Below are 17289 nucleotides of genomic sequence, written 5' to 3'. Positions count from 1 at the left end.
TATATACATATACACACGCACGTTTACATATATACGCACTTATGTACGCACATATATATTGATACATGTGCAGTGATATATCACCCTGCCACTGGTATTTATATATTTAAAGAATAATATGTATCTTTAAATGTGTAACATCATTTCTCACTTTATTTGGGTATTTAGGTAGCAGGTGTACAGAAGTAATTTTCGAGAGGAATTGGCCTTTTCAACGAAATATTTTGAGTCTTCCCCCTCTTGGCTTTAAGGAAGTGTCCTGCAGGGAAGGATCCAGTTCTTGCTTCAGGGCTCTTCAGGGACCTAGTGATGACACAGATAGAAGGAAAGGCCTCGAGGAGGCAGTGGCTGGCCGAGGAGGTGGCCAGCTGCCTCTGGGGCCAGTGCTGGGAGGCCCCTTTGGGCACGACGAGATCCAAACCCAGGAATCCTGTGTGCAAAATATCCCTCCAACCGATGGAGCTGCCACCAAACCCTGACCTTGACTTTAAAGACTGAAGAGGGAGATAGAGAGACATTTATTGGATAAAAAAAAAAAATAACACTGGCAGAGGCTCAGAGACCTAAGCATAGCTTAGGAGCCAGGCGCGTAGACTGGAGAAATGGGTCTTGTTGTCTAGGGAGCTAGCATTTTAATCCCTATAGTTTATTTCTCAATTTAATAAGCCTTTCTGATCATTTCCTGTTAGTTACTATCATCAGCGCATGCTCAACAATGAACGTAGATACAAAGCCTGCAGTTATAGGGGGAAAATATTTTAAAATTAAATTTCAAGTGATCTTACAAATGGCCTCTTACTAACACCAGGCTAGTCGTTTTAGAGGACTGTGAAATGAACCGTCATATGTTAACTGTACACCTGCCGTGACACTGGGCTTTGACTTGTGATGTCATTGAAGTCAGGTGGCACATGCGGGCATGGGCTTGCTTCATTTCCATTTCCTGGTGATGGGGGTGTCCTGGGCTGTCCAGCCAAAGTGAGTGGGCGGAGATTTGAATCCAGGGTTTCTCATTTCAGCAGCCAGGCGCTTAACACCTGTCACACAGACTCAGTTTCACCTGTATGTTCTCTGGAAGTGAGTGGGGCCCTTTTCTTAAGTGAGGTTTTTAGGATGCCCCCTCTCTTTCCCGGGCTTTCGTGATAAGTGGTTCGGTTTACTCTGAGTCCGTAGTGCTACCTCTAGACGCTGCAACATCTCAGGTCCAGGGCGAATGGGGTGGTGTTGAACAGACACAGGCACACCAAGGAAATGGCAACAGAGATGGAAGAACTTGGCATTGCTGAATTTGTCTTGTATTTAAACGTTCGATGAATTTTTAAAGACTAATTTAACCCTTGCGCTATAAGGATTGATGGATTAACTGATGGAGGCGGGGATGGAGGTGAGCCTGCCAGGAGTCATTTCTGAGTGCAGCGCCAGGAGTGACCCACTGAGCACTTTGGGGATGGCCTTCAAAACAAAAAATAGTTCATTGAAAGTGAAAATGTTTAAATGTTGGTTTGATAATTTGTTGTTGTTGTTGTTGTTGTTATTTAGATGATAAAGCCCCAGTGACCGACACAAATATTCCGTCTCATCTGGAACAGATGTTAGATATATTGGTACAAGAAGAAAATGAACGGGAGTCTGGAGAGACGGGGCCGTGTATGGAATATTTGCTGCATCACAAGATCCTGGAAACATTATATACCTTAGGGAAGGCTGATGTAAGTGTCCCCCCCCCCCCCGTGTCGTGTCCCCTAGGCTTGTCACATATGCAGTCACGTCAGAGAGCTAAAGCAGTTTCCACGCTCTACATTGAATCACAGAGGTGGGTCTTCAGCACGGCAGGTTTGAGTCTGAGCTGAGGAAGAAAGACGGGGTTACCTGTCCCAGAGAGCCTCTGCAGAGAGCGCGGAGCTCCCAGGAAAGCATGTGTGAAAGGAAGCACCAGGTACCCGGGCCCAGATTCCAGGGAAATAAGGAGTCCACTGAAAGTTGGGTGATGAAAATAGGAATTATTTGTCTTAATCTTAAAGTGCATCTCGATGATTTTAACATTAACTCTGTTGATACGTGGAGGAAAAAGGAAATTTGTAGGCCTAAGGAATCTTGAGAAACTTTTGCATACATTGTCACTGTCACTGTCATTCCATTGCTCATCGATTTGCTAGAGTGGGCACCAGTAACGTCTCTATTGTGAGACTTGTTACTGTTTTTGGCATATTGAATATGCCAGGGTAGCTTGCCGTGTGGGCAGGATACTCTCGGTAGCTTGCCAGGCTCTTTGAGTGGCGTACATTGTACAATCTAGAAAAGACCAGAATGAATAGATATGTTTAAATATCCGCCTCAAGAACAGGGGTGTGTGTGTGTCTGTTGTGTGTGGTATTGGGCTTGAACCAGGACTTCACATGTGCAAAGCATGTATATCCTGCCACTGGGTCACATCCCTGGCCCCTGAATAGTAAATTCTTGAAGAGAATTTTCTTCTACTTAAATCTGCAAGACTCTGACTTATTTTTAATAAAATTAACTCCTTTTTTATTTCCTTGGCAACATATTTAATACCCTGCAGTTCCTTCTTCTCCTTCCTTTTCCTTTTCCTTTCAAGAAAGGGTTTATACATCACTAAATTGAACACAAACTGACTTTTGAACTTGATAATTTGACTTTTTATTTATTTATTTATTTATTTATTTTGCTTTTTGGGGTCACACCCAGCGATGCTCAGGGGTTACTCCTGGCTTTGCACTCAGGAATTATTCCTGGCGGTGCTTGGGGGACCATATGGGATGCCGGGGATTGAACCCGGGTCGGCTGCATGCAAGGCAAACGCCCTACCCGCTGTGCTATCGCTCCGGCCCAGATAATTTGACTTTTTTGAATTGGTAATTGTACTAATACAGTTTCAAAGTTGTATCCATTTTGAAATGGATGGTTGTAAATACTAATTTATCTGAGTAATGGAAAGTATTTGCTCTCTTAGCAACATTGTGCCTTTAATTATTGTTATATGTTGCCAGATAGCATATCTGTGATGTTGCCTTGGAGTACTCATTTCATGACTATTTTAAGTGTGAGGCAGTAGAAACAGATTAATTAATTTAACCTTGTTAATTCATACTTCCTTTCTTTTTCCCTTCTAATTCATACTCTTTTATCCATTCACTCATGTGAGTAACCATATCTCTATGTACTTTTCAGAAAATACTGAAGACAATAAGCATGCTATGAAAACATTCTTTGCCTGTAATGATATAAATAATTTTGCAAGTAATTGAAAACAGTATCGTTGAAGTCAGTGGCGTCAGTTTATTCCATAAGATTCCTTTTTAAAAAATTGCATACATATTAGAAGCCTTCATTTATTCTCACAGCTGGTACTATATTACTGATTACATGCCCTTAGTCTAAGAAAGAAGATTCTGCCTTTGACTTGGCCAGTGTTAACTGTAATCATTTCCTGTCACCCTGGCATTTAGATTATAAGAAGCTTGATGTCACTTCAACCTCTCAAACCACCTTTCTTTTCAGATGTGACTTTATTTCTCTAGTGCCAGTCATTAATACTTGGTTAAGAATTTCATTATCGACTGCATTCATTTGTGGGGGGGGGGGAGTGGTGTGTGTGTGTGTGTGTGTGTGTGTGTGTGTATTAGTTATGAGACTAATATCCAAAGCCAAGGAAAACAGGGGCCAGGACTGGTCAGTGGCTGGAATCTACCACAAGTGTGTATGGGGCAGAGGGTAGGTAAGACAGAGAAGGAACCAGTATGTGACAATAATGTTTGGAAATGATCACTGTGGATAAGAACTGAGTATTGAAAGTAGATAAAGGGATATGCATGATAACCTTCCAGTATCTGTACTACAAACTACAGTGCCCAAAAGGAGGGAGGGAAAGGAGAGAAGAAGAGGAGAGAGGGAAGGAGGGAGGGAGGAAAGGGCCAAGAAAAGTGCTTGCCATGGAGGCAGGCTGGTGGGGGGACGGGGTTGGGGGCTGGTGGGAGGGAACCTGGGGACACTGGTGCTGGGAAATTACATGGTGGAGGGATGCGTGTTGGAACACTGTATGACTGAAACCTGATCATGAGTAGCTTTGTGGTGGGCTGTCTCACGGTGATTCAATCACCCTCATTGTCACTGTCATCCCATTGCTCATCGATTTGTTCAAGCGGGCACCAGTAACGTCTCTCATTGAGAGACTTACTGTTACTGTTTTTGGCATATCCAATATGCACAGGTAGCTTGCCAGGCTCTGCCATGCAGGCTCCATACTCTCGGTAGCTTGCCGGGCTCTCCGAGAGGGGCGGAGGAATCGAACACGGGTTGGCCGCGTGAAAGGCGAACGCCCAGCCACTGTGCTATCGCTCCAGACCAGTGATTCAATAAAAAATAAAAATTAAAAAAATAAAAATTCATGATGAGCCGCAGAGATAGCTCCATGGGCTGAGCACATACTTTTCATGCCGGGGGCCCAGATTCGAAACCCAGGCACAGAGCCGCGTAGAGCTCTTGGCAGCGCCAGTGTGCCCAGAGCAAAGAAGGATCTCATTCGGATGGAATTTAGAGGGGAGCACTCCCTCATGCAGGGCTAGGTAAAAGCACTCCCTCATGCATGGTTAAAGGGAAACACTCCCTCATGCAGGGTTAGAGGGGAGCACTCCCCCCATGCGGGGTTAGAGGGGAGCACTCCCCCGTGCGGGGTTAGAGGGAGAGCACTCTCCCGTGCGGGGTTAGAGGGGAGCACTCCCCCGTGCGGGGTTAGAGGGGAGCATGCCTTTTTCACACCCAGCCTCTGTGTCGTTGTGCCCGCAGTGTCCCCCCGGGATGAAGCAGCAGGTGCTGGTCTTCTACACGAAGCTCCTGGGACGCATCCGGCAGCCGCTGCTCCCGCACATCAACGTGCACCGGCCCGTCCAGGTGCGTGGCTCGCCCTCTCCGCGCTCGGGCCCTTCGCTTCCGGTCGGGAATGACGTCACACGCCGTCGTGAGCAGACGTAAAGGGAGTGATTCTAAGCTTTCCCCTGCTCACGAGCAGGTGCTTCAGCTCCCTCGGCGTGGCACTGTGTTCTGTGAACTCCGTGGCTTTAGAGTTCTTCTTAAATACATTAAAACAAGAGTTTTTCCTTTATCCTCGGGACTTCCTAAAGGAGGGAGTCTCGGGCAACTCCTGAGCATTTTAAGGCAACTAATTTAAAACATGTATTTTTAGTAATTTAATTTTTATATAGGCGATTGTAAATAGTGTTCTGTCTGAATTAAGAGTATTTGCATTATTTGAAAATTTAAGTATCTTTAAGGTAGATGGTTGGCTATTATATGCGTACACACTGTTACTTAAGTTTAAAATTAAAGACTTTTTTTTTTTCTGGACAGAAGTTGATTCGGCTCTGTGGTGAAGTCCTTGCAACACCAACGGAAAATGAGGAAATCCAGTTTCTCTGTATCGTGTGTGCGAAGCTGAAGCAAGATCCCTACCTGGTTAATTTCTTTCTGGAGGTATGGTCATGTCTGGAGGTATGGTACATGTCTGATAGCGTCCAGGGTTAAACATTTCACGGAAACCCGTTCTGTGATTCGTGTTAGAAGGAATGAATTACATCTATGGGTATATATATCAGAGAACTTGCTCTCCGTCCAGAAGATTTTAACTGAGTTGTTTATGTAGACTTGACAAAGTTGTGGACACCAGCGCTTCGGGTACACGATGCCAGCATCGTTGTCTTTCAGTTCCCTGTTGCCTTTCTAGTTGAACTGTCACGAGAGGATGATTTTCACAAAACGGAGCTCGGCCCCTCCTGTAGGAGGGCCCTGGAGCGCTGAGGACAGCCTCGGGGGCCGTAGTAGTTGTGGTCACCTGTGCCTGAAGGTGTGGCTCGGGCTGCGGTGTGGAGGTGAGGCCAGACGGGAAGCCGGGAGGTGCCTCTCCAGCGGACACGCTCAGCCATCGCCGCCAGCCACGAGTTCCCTGAACCAGTTGATCGTTTAGACTTGACTCTTGAGTAATCTTGGGGACTGAAGACAGTACGATATGAGACAGGACTGAAGACAGACGGTCTCCAAGCACAAGGAGGCCGGAGCAGACACCCCCCCGCCCTGCACCGCCAGGGCTGAGCTCCACTGTTTAAGCCCCCGACTCCCAAGCCAGCTTGGGGTCTGCTTCATGGTCTCCTCACCTCATCCCTCCCCCTCGTCCCACCCCTTCCTTCCTCCCAACCCTCCCTTCTCCCTCCATCGTCATCCCACACTCACCAGTCGCCACCCCCTGGCAAGGAAGGAATGTTTCAAAAGAAATAACTTCATTGTGTTATGTTCCAGTTTTAAATCTTTTTGTTTGGGGACCAGAGAGATGGTACAGGGGATAAGTCACTTGCAGTTTGATGCCTGGTAGCTCACAGCGTCCCTGAGCACCACTGGTGTGCTCAAACACACACACACACACACACACACACACACACACACACACACCCTTTATTTATGTTTTTTTTCCCCCTTTGGAGATGGCTGCCTCAGGTCCATGCAGACACACACACACACACACACACACACACACACACACACACACACACACACCCTTTATTATCTTTTTTTTTTCCTTTGGAGATGACTGCCTCAGGTCCATGCAGGCACACAAACACACACACACACCCCACCTTCCCCTTATTTATCTTTTTTTTTTCTTTGGAGACAGCTGCCTCAGGTCCATGCAGTCAGTCTCTCTCTCTCTCACACATACACACACACACACACACACACACATACACCTCTTCTCTTTTCTTTTTTTTTTTCCCTTTGGAGATGGCTGCCTCGGGTCCATGCAGTCAGTCACACACACACACACACACACACACACACACACGCACATGCACACACACACACACACACACACACACACACACCCTCTCTTTTCTTTTTCTTTGGAGATGGCTGCCTCGGGTCCATGCAGTCAGTCACACACACACACACACACACACACACGCACATACACATACACACACACACATGCACACACACACACACACACACACACACACACACCCTCTCTTTTTTTTTTTTTTCTTTGGAGACGGCTGCCTCAGGTCCATGCAGTCAGTTCCCTCTTTGGGGCCTGCTCGTCTGAGTTTGACAAGCACCGGTGTGTCCCCACTGCCCACATTCAGCATGTCCAGCATCCCTTGCCGTTTGAGTCGGGTCCTGGGTCGGTGAGGAGCCCTGTCCTGGCTGCGTGTCCCAGCAGCTTCCTCTCTCACCCAGTCGGGGGGGGGGAGGGGTTGAGGGCCGCAGAGGAACGGCTGTGAATCCCACTCGGGTAGACGCAGGTTTTTAGTTCTCGTGGGTAAGGGACCAGGTGTCTGATTGCCAGGTCCTGTGTATTTATGTTCCTGAGAACTAGCCAAGACGGGCTTCCCCGTTTGGCTCCCTCTGGCACTGTGGGGAAGTCCCCATTGTTCTCGGTCCTCGGTCCTCATCATTGTTAGTCTTGTTGACAGGATTTTGTTGTGTTTTGTTTTAAAATTGTTTCTTAGTTGTTTCATAGGTGCCTTAGTTTTCCTGTGTCATTTGTTTGTTGTGGGGCCACTCCCAGCTGTGCTAGTTCCTCCAGGTCCCGGGCTGTCAGGCCTCACTCCCAGTAAGCTCAGGGGACCCGGTGGGTTTTTTGTTTGTTTGTTTGTTTGTTTGTTTTTATAAAGTAGTTCTCTGGGTTTCTATCTCCTCACTCAGGGATCCCTCCTGCGGCTCTGGGAACCATATAGGATGCCAGGGATCGAACCCAACACGCTGAATTATGTTTCAGGCCCCATCTTTCTACACATTTTTTTTTTTTTTGCTTTTTGGGTCACACCCAGTGATGCTCAGGGGTCACTCCTGGCTCTGCACTCAGGAATTACCCTTGGCCGTGCTCAGGGGACCATATGGGATGCTGGGAATCGAACCCGGGTCGGCCGCGTGCAAGGCGGCCCTACCCACTGTGTTATCACTCCAGCCCTTTTTTTTTTTTTCTACACATTTTATTTTCTCCTGCTTGTCACGAACTTCTCAAGGACAAAGATTCTAGCTCATTCATCTCTGGGTCCCTGCAGTGTCACTGTTATCTGGCAGGGTGCATAATAACTGCTTAATTAACATGTACTGAGCGAATGTATGAATCTTCCGTCGGCGCATCTGTGTCTCCTAAGTACAGGTGTCACACAGACCCCTTGCAGTTCTCACGCATGTCTTCGCTGGGGTCGTTCTCTTCCATCCATTCCCTCCTGTGTGAGCTGTGAGGGGAGGGCACAGGGTGAGTGGGTTAGTCCCTGTCTCTGCCCTGCAGGAGTCTGTAGCCTGGTGTGAGGTTACGAGGGATGCTCAGATGTGGGCTATGGAGACAGAGCAAGATGCAGGGTACGGGCCCGGCCAGTGTTGAGGGATGAGCAGGCAGCCTCTGCTGTGTGGGCCATCCTGGAAGAGGCTTCTTGGGAAGGTGCCTTGACACACATTTGCCTAAGTGGGTGAGCAGAGGAAGGAAGGAAGCGCGAAACAGTTGGGGCTCGGGGTCAGGAACTGGTATCTCTGGGGAGCCTGGGCCGAGAAGGGCCCGGGCAGGTGAGAGCAGGAGTCGGCCAGGGTTTGGGCAGAATGTGGAGTGTGTTTCCCTAACAACCATGCAGAGCCTCTGCAGGACTTTGAGCAGGGAAATCGGCGTGTCGTGGTCTGCGTGTCCTCAGGAATCCAACTTGTTTAGCGGATTCCTTTGACGGTAGAAGGACAAGCAGGGAGCTGAGGGAGTGGCCCGGAGTGGCCCGGAGTGACAGGCTGCAGCCCGAGCAGGGCCGGAGGGCCGGGGACACAGGCGAGTCCCATCTGGTCTGGGTGGAACGTGGGAGAAAGGAGCCTCGTGCTTGAGCCCCGCGAGCACATGCTTACTGCAGGAGGGAGCCCACGGAGCCTGCCTGGAGGCGGAGCTGTTGCTTTCAGAGCCACACGCTGCAGTCATTCTGATATCCTAACTGGAGTCCTGAGATCTTGAGTTTGGGATTGTGGAGCTGTGGTTCGGGAACGGGGGTGGGTGAAAGAGACTTGGGGAGTGCTGTGTTTCCCTGAGCGGCCCCAGCACACACCAGGGAAGGTAGCGATTCCTGATTGCAGCCGAGTGTTTCAACCTGAGAATCACTTGACCCGGCACCGGATATTCTCAATTCAGTGTGATGGGGACGGGGGGAAGCAGGACTCTGATTTCCGCTTGTTTTTTCTTTAGGGGCCATGTTGTTAGGCGCTTCCCGCTAAGTGCTAGCGGTCGGACCCCCCCACCCCCCCTCAGTGCCAGGGCGGACCCTCGGCCTCTCCCGTGCCGGGCACCGGCTCTGGCTCTTTAAGCTCGCTCCGTTCCCCAGAAACCTGGGGAAGACGGGTCTACACCAGTGCTTGTCAGCCTTCTCCCGACCCTGCCCCCCTCCGCATCTTGTCCCTGTCCTTCTGGTCATTCGCAAGCCCACACCCCATGTGTGAGGTTTCCACCTGTGGCCCCGTGGAATATCTTGGAGGACCACAGGGAACCGTATGTCCCTTGGTTGACGGAGGCTGGTCTAAACGGTCTATATCAGCAGTACGTGATTCATGGGCCCCAGGAGAGTCCCGGGAGCAGGGGTGCGTGCAGGGGTGCGTGCTTTGTATGCAGGGGCTGCCCTGGGCTCTGAGGTTTCAGGCTCTCCTGTGACTTGTGCATCCAGGAGGGGCGGGGCTCCCACACGTCCTGACTCAGGCACAGTCTGGTTCTCCTCTGTTTCGGGCCTCCCTCCCCCGGCTGTGCTCAGGGCTTGCTCCTGGTGCGGGGGTCCTTGCCCGCAGCGCTCTCTCTAGCCCCCCAGATTTGATGTCCACTCTTGCATTGGAATGCTTGTGCCTTGGACACCAGCTCTCTCAGCGCCTCTGTGCGTGGGCTTGGGGCGGGCGGGCTGGGGAGGGGCTGGAATTCCGAGCACCTCGGGATTGATCCCGGGAACAGCAAAAACCCACCGCAGAGTAGCGGCTGTGTAAGGAGGAATGTAGGGAAGGGTCTCGGAGAAAGTGTCCCCCTGGCCAGATGCCACGCGGCGGTGCTGGCGTTCTCGGGGACCTGCTGCCGCGCCGGCCCATTGGTTCTGGAAGAACCTGTGAGGACGAGGACGAGGAGACTCAGAGAACCCGAATTCCTTTCCAGAGCAAGCTGAGGTCCTCGGCGTCCCGGGGCGCGCCGGGCGCGGGTCCAGAAGCCCCTGGGCAGGGCCCCGACTGCCCGCCCGAGGAGCTGGCGGCGGGCGCCCCGCAGCCCGAGGCCGAGGCCGAGCCCGAGGAGGAGCAGCGGGCGCCAGGCCTGTCGGGCAGCCTGGAGCAGCTGCACGTCCTCCCGCTGCCCGAGGCCTCGGTGGTGCGGCCCAGCCAGGACTACAATCTAGTGAATTCTCTGCTCAACCTCACCAGGAGCCCGGTGAGTCTCTGTCCTCAGCCGGGGAGGGGAGGCGGGGCGGGGCGGGGGCGGGTGGGGGGGCGGGGCTGGGCCGGGTGGGGGGCGGGGCTGACCGCCGTGCTCCCCCAGGACGGCCGCATCGCCGTGAAGGCCTGCGAGGGCCTGATGCTGCTGGTGAGCCTGCCCGAGCCCGCGGCCGCCAAGTGCCTTACCCAGAGCACCTGCCTGTGCCAGCTGCTCACCGACCGCCTGGCCGCCCTCTACCAGGCCCTGCCGCAGGCCCTGGACCCCCTGGACATTGAGACCGTGGAAGCCATCAACTGGGGGTGAGTCGCCACGTCCGGAGTTGCACGGGGCCGGGAATCCCCCCGGGCTGTCCCCACACCCGCAGCCCAACATCTAAACCCGTCCCCCCCGCCCCCAGCACAGCCCTCCTGCCTGAGGGTGGGCATGAGCTGAGCAATCCCGAGACGGGGTTTGGACCCCCCAGCCTGCAGGAGGAAGGCGCGGGGGGACAGTCCGGCTTGGACGCTGCTTCCCGCTGGCCTCACGAGTGATTCTTTTTTCAAGGGCTGCGTTCAGGCCGATCATTTTATCTCTCGTGTTCGGGCCACACCCTGCAGTGCTCAGGGCTGACTCCCGCCTCTCTGCCCAGGGACCCCTCCCGGCCCTGCTCAGGGGACCCCTATGAATGCTGCGGATCAAACCCACCACAGGCTGGGGGGGGGGGCTCCCTGCCTGCCTTGCTATTGCGCCAGCCCCAAGGCCAGTGACTTTGTATGATTATCTTTTTAAAACAAAAGACAACCAGAGAGGGGCGGGCCGGGGTGGGGAGGAGGTGAGCACCTGCTTCCTGAGGGTGGTATTGCAGAGCACTTCTGTTGCTACGGATAGAGAGTAGCGTTAAGTAAAGTTTCCTATCACCCAGAGCACCTGCTAATGAGCATGTTGCTGTTTTTTTTTTCTTTTTGGGTCACACCTGGCGATGCACAGGGATTACTCCTGGCTCTGCACTCAGGAATTACTCCTGGCGGTGCTCAGGGGACCATATGGGATGCTGGGATTTGAACCCGGGTCGGCCGCGTGCAAGGCAAACACCCTACCCGCTAGGCTATCACTCCAGCCCCACATGCTGCTGTTTTGACACGGAGATCTGTCATCTTTTTCTTCTGAGGTTTTTAATTAATTAATTAATTGATTGATTGATTAATTTTGACGGAGGCTTCCCTAACTGGGCAGAGGAGCCCAGGGCCCACCCTTGGCAGTATTTCCCTGGCTCTGCTGGGCTTGATGGTCAAGTGCTTGTCCCCTGCATCCAGGCCCTGCTGGGGACCACCAGGAGCACATCTGGCGGTGCTCGGGGGACAGAGGGGTCAGGGGCTTGAGCTCGGGGCTGCCGCCTGTGAGACGTGCATGGCACACTCTGCGCTCTCCCCCTGGCTCCTTTGCTGTGTGCGTTTTACTTGACGTTTCCACCCTGAAGCTGGGCCGCCCCCCTTGTCTCGTGTGCTGGGTCTGAGGCAGGAAGAGGAGTCTGCTCACCTCTCACCTGTGCTCCTGCAGCGCCTCCCTCTCGACCCCTTGGTGGCTCTTCCCCCGCGCCTTTCTCCTGAACGGCCTCTTCCCACAGAACACCTTTCATTTCAGAGGTTTCGCTTATTTTTGTTTTGCTTTGTTTTTTGGTTTTGTTTTCTGTTTTTTGTCTTTTTGCTTTTTGGGTCACACCCAGCGAAGCATACTGGTTACTCCTGGCTCATAACACTCAGAATTATTCCTGGAAGTGCTCGGGGGACCATATGGGATGCTGGAATCGAACCCGTGCAAGGCAAACGCCCTACCCGCTGTGCTATCAATCCAGCCCCAGTTTTGCTTATTTTTGGCTGGATTTTTTTTCCCTTTTTATAAAGCCCTCCCCGACTGTCAGCCGGCTCCCGCAGTGCTCGTTCGGCACTGAGGCGGGTTCGAGCTTCTGGGTAACTTGAGCCTTCTGTGCCCCACAGCCTGGACTCCTACAGTCATAAAGAAGATGCGTCCGCGTTCCCCGGGAAACGAGCCTTAATTTCCTTTCTTTCTTGGTTTGATTATTGTGATCAACTCATAAAGGAAGCACAAAAGGTTTGGCTCTTTTTATTTATTTTTCTCTGGGCTGATTGATAGGTATACATGCATCTCTTTAGCGGAAGTGAGGTTTCTTGGTGGGCATGGAAGGAGCCGTGTTGGATCTAGGGAATGCTGCCCAGGCGTGCGGCTGGCTGGTCCTGGTGACGTGGCCGGCCTGGACCCTGGCCTCCACACACTGTTTGCCAAAGGCTCCCCACGTACCTGTGCAAGACTGGGGACAGCGTGAGGGTAGCTCGGGACATGTGCCGGGGTGCTGTCTCCGTCCTGTAGGGTGACATATCTGGCTCAGAAGCTGCCTCTGAGTCTCCTGTCTCTGGCCAGAGCATGTATGTGATTTAAAATGACGAATGTCCGCTTAAGAAAATCGGAATTCTTGGTTTGGGTTCCTAAATTTATGAAATAAAACTGATTAGCGACAACTTGAGTATAAAAAGAAATGTCCAAGGCCTGGGTTTGGATTTTAAATACTGGAGCACAAGCCTTACACAGTGACACCCTCTTCCCCATTTCTCCTCTTTGGGAGTCCAGCGAGGTCGATAACCCTCTCCCTCTCCTGTGCCTGACGAGCCTCGTAGCTGGCATCCAGCCTAGGTTTGTCTCCCGTCACCAAGGTGGGCAGGGCGCCAGGCGGCTTCTCCTGGGCATTCACATGGACTGCACGCTGGCTTACTCATGTCACAAATGTCTTTTCCCCCATTTCAAAACCGAAAGATAATGATGTTTATGCTGCTTACATTCTGTCCCAGCCCACCGCTGTTGCCCTGGCCAAAGCCGTTCATGAAAGATTTTTTATCGGCGTCATGGAGCCTCAGTTAATGCAAACGTGAGTGGCCCCTTTGCTTGAGGAAACGTTCTCGGTCTCCGTGTGAGTCCGGCCCGTTGATTCCTCTGTGCTGTGCCCAGTTCAGAGATGGGAATCCTGACGTCCACCGCCCTGCTGCACCGCATCGTTCGGCAAGTGACCTCCGATGTCCTGCTTCAAGAAATGGTGTTCTTCATCCTTGGAGAGCAGAGAGAACCGGAGTTGCTGGCAGAAATCGGCAGGCATCCTTTGCGGCATAGGTTGATCGAACACTGCGACCACATATCTGATGAGGTACGCGCTGTCGTGCCGACCTAGGCTCATAGTTGGCCTCTGTGAAATACGGGTTTTAACATGCTGGCGCTGTTGTGGACGCAGCTTCTTTTTAATGTGGCTTTAAAATATCCAAAACATGATAGGGTGGCAAGAATGCTTGATGTACATTTTTTTCCTCCCCGCTCCTAGCCTTTATTATTTTTTTTTATTTTTGGTTTCAGATAAGCATAATGACGTTAAGAATGTTTGAGCATCTCTTACAAAAGCCCAATGAGCACATTCTTTACAACTTGGTCCTACGGAATCTCGAAGAAAGAAACTACACCGAGTATAAACCCGCGTGTCCAGAAGACAAAGACGTGGCGGAGAACGGCTTGGTGGCGGGAGCAGTGTGAGTGTCCCTGCAGCTCCCCGCGCCGGGCGTCCCGCGGGGCGTCCCGCTTCTCTTCCCTGTCACCTCACCCCTACTTGTTCAGGAAACAGGAAAGGCAAAGCAGTATTTCACTTTTTAAATTTTAATTAATTTTTATTTATTTTGCGGGGTGGTGGGGCACACCAGGTAATACTCAGGGTTACTCCTTACTCAGTGCTCAGGGGTCACTCCTGCTGGTATGACCACAGGGGGTGCCAGGGATCGAACAAGCAAGGCAAATGCCTTACCCACTATACTGTCTTTCCAGCCCTCCCTCCCCCCAGTTTTTACGGTTTGAAAAGTAAATTTTAGGTGCCTTAATATTACCGTCCATTTCATTTTACAAGTGGTATTATCTGTTCATTAAGCCCGGCAAAACCACAACATATATTCTAATATTCTTAAGTTTGGTATTAGTACAAAGTGTCCCTCTCTTTAAATTTCTTTATAAAACTTGCATTATTCTTTAATTCTTGTATTAGAAAAAATGACGCTAATGTTTTCTAAGAACATAGCAGCGATATTTCTGGTTTAGAAAATATATTAAAATGGTTTTTTTATACATCATTAAATTAAACTTAGAGATCTGGAAGAAGACCCATTATTTACTGACATTTCACCAGATAACACTCTGTCAAACCAAGAATGGCTTAGTTCTTCACCCCCCACAACTCCAGACCACCCCAAAAGTGACGGGAAAACGGAAGTCCACAAAATTGTGAATAGGTGAGTCCCTGTGCCAGTTTGACTGACTTGTCCTTTATTTTCACAACGTGTTGGCTCTGCTCTTAGATTGTTATAATAAGGATATCTGAACTCCACTTTTCCTTCTTCAGCAGTATTTGGGTTTTGGGGTCATACCCAGCCGTGCTCACTCAGGACTTGCTCCTGCTCTGCGCTCAGGGATCACGCCTGGCAGGGCTCAGGGGACCTTAGGGGGGCTGGGTGGGGATGGAACCTGGGTCAGCCGCCTGCAAGGCGAGAGCCTTCCCGCTGTAATCTCCTCCTGCCCCATTTTTCCTTCCTTAACGATTGTTGTCCACTTTTGTCATGAACACAGGGGCAGCATTCGTACCCAAAACCCTCCTGAATGGAAGCATTAAAATGCTCTCAGTGGTGGCACATGGCTCCAGATATACTGCTTTTCATTGCAAATTCTGAGTAATTCCCAAGTGACAGCTCGGACAGATTGATTATACACACATGTATACTCGCACAAAGGTGTAGAACTTTAAAATGTTTAAAAACTTTTTTTTTTGATTTTATTAATTCTTTTATTGATTCACCATGTGGAAAGTTACAAAGCTTTCAGGTAAAAACATTTTTTTTAAAGTGCACCCCTGTGACCCTTTCTCTATTTCTTTTTTGTTTTTTTTTTTTTCTCTTTGGGCAATATTTTTAGTTTTTAACATAGAGAATCTCCATTTAGCTAAGTTCAGTGACTCGAACTCAGTTTCCTGAGATGAACAAGCACGATGATTGCTCACTGGCTGTGGCGTAGGAAGGGAAGGTTGGCCTAGGTTTCCATCTGCTCTGAAAATGAGTGACTTTTACATACACCCTCAGTGTCAAACTGAAAGAATCTTTCGTCAGTGTGTTGCAGAATTAGCTGAGAGAAAGTACTTAAAAAACAATTTTACTCTACTGTAGTGTTGTCTTTCGGGGCCACACCCAGCACTGCCCAGGGCCTGTGCCTGGCTCAGCGCTCAGTGCTCAGGGATCACTCCTGGCCAGCTCGGGGGACCCAGGGGGCTTTGGGGGCCGAACCTGGGTCAGCCACGTGCAAGGCACCTGCCTTACCCACTGTACTGTCGCTCTGGCCCCGATTTTAGTTTTCAACTTTCCGCTTGACCGAACTGAGGCTCTCACTAGACTTTTTAATTCAGAAAAAGAAGGATACGAAACGGAAAGCCAAATAAATATGTGACTGGGTGGGGGCTTTGTTTTGCATTCAAGTTTCCTCTGTCTGGTACCCGATGAAGCCAAGTCGTCTTACCACGTCGAGGGCACCGGTTACGATACCTACCTCCGAGACGCGCACCGGCAGGTGAGGACAGGCCCTGCCCCTCACCTCCCTCCCTTCCACTTGCTCTGCACCCTTGACCCCTGCCCAGAGAGCCCCCCCTCCTCACTGGGTGTGGCGGTGTTAGAGAAATGCAGCCCCTGGCACGTGGTCCCTCTTCATTTCTCTGACTGGTCCCTTTTCCCTCCCAGCCCGAACTCCACGGGTGAGCGCTGCATCTCCCCAACATCCTGCCTGCCTGCGCCTCTGCCCCTCTTCCCCTCTTCCCCTCCTCCCCCTTTCCTCTCCCCCTCCCTCATCCCACCTCTCCTTCCTCTTCCTGTTCTGTTTTAGAAGGGACGGTTCCCCACATCCTCTCCCTTCTCATAAAACCTGACTCTGTCTAAACCATTCTTCTCTAGGTCAGCATTTCAAAAGTTAAATGTTAAACTGCTGTACTAAAAACTTGAGATAAGGCTTTGTAAAGAAAATTGTTTCCTGAAAGCCAGATCGTTTAAAGCTTGAAATACATTGAAGAAGTGTTTTGTGTTTTTTAAATAGTTACAGATGTTTTTCTTTGAGTCGAAATTAGTGTATTATGGTAAAAATGTTTTGATTTTTGCTAATTTCCAAACTAGAGAAGTCAAACTAATTTTACTTTGCTGAATAAGGAGAATCTGAAAAGAGGAAGAATTCGAAAGAAATCTCTAGAGTTTTTTCTTTTTTAAATTCAAGCAAATTACATATTGGAGAAGAGTGCTATCCTTTATTGTTATTATCAAGGAGCATTTATGCTACCTTTGTAGTAAAGGGTCAACTATGTGTCACAGACCAACACTTTTCTAATATGTAAACCTGTTACAGGAAGGCTCAAAGGGCCAGAGCAGATGCTCTACATATGTGAGTCCCAGAGCTTTACATATGTGATTCCCCAGACCTCATGGTTCCCCAGCTGTGGCCACATTTCCCCCTCCAAAATGATGACCAGGAAGAGAAAAGGTCACTCGACATGAAATACATGCAGTGAAATTGTAGTGGAAGTCTCTGCATGCTCCCTCCTAGCCTGGCCTGCTCCGAGGGATGGTGATCCAGTCTGATGGGCGCCTCAGTGCCCAGCTGCCCCTCTCACAGTAACACACCCAGCATTAACTAGCAAATGCAGCCCGAGAGAGCTAAGCTTTCCTTCTCAGATACTGCGTATCTGGTCATCATTCTATGGACATTTGAGACAAGATTTAAAAACCTAGGAATTTGCTTTTATT

The 17289-nt window shown here is 50.3% G+C and overlaps 1 protein-coding gene across 1 annotated transcript in view; it reads left to right on the top strand.

The window, feature by feature from the left end:
• The window catches only part of FHIP2A (FHF complex subunit HOOK interacting protein 2A), a 41235-nt gene that overhangs the window by 12889 nt on the left and 11057 nt on the right, over positions 1–17289 (top strand). The window contains exons 3-13 of the mRNA XM_055119230.1: positions 1540–1709; positions 4804–4908; positions 5365–5487; positions 10169–10435; positions 10544–10740; positions 12415–12529; positions 13282–13358; positions 13439–13631; positions 13835–14004; positions 14608–14751; positions 15982–16072. Of these exons, the coding sequence (XP_054975205.1) occupies positions 1540–1709; positions 4804–4908; positions 5365–5487; positions 10169–10435; positions 10544–10740; positions 12415–12529; positions 13282–13358; positions 13439–13631; positions 13835–14004; positions 14608–14751; positions 15982–16072 (1652 nt within the window). The remainder of the gene's footprint in view (positions 1–1539; positions 1710–4803; positions 4909–5364; positions 5488–10168; positions 10436–10543; positions 10741–12414; positions 12530–13281; positions 13359–13438; positions 13632–13834; positions 14005–14607; positions 14752–15981; positions 16073–17289) is intronic.

This window comes from Sorex araneus, chromosome 11 (assembly GCF_027595985.1).
Source record: "Sorex araneus isolate mSorAra2 chromosome 11, mSorAra2.pri, whole genome shotgun sequence".
Classification (NCBI taxonomy): Eukaryota; Metazoa; Chordata; class Mammalia; order Eulipotyphla; family Soricidae; genus Sorex; species Sorex araneus.
Note: the sequence above shows the minus strand (reverse complement) of the source record. Positions and strands in the feature narration are given on the sequence as shown.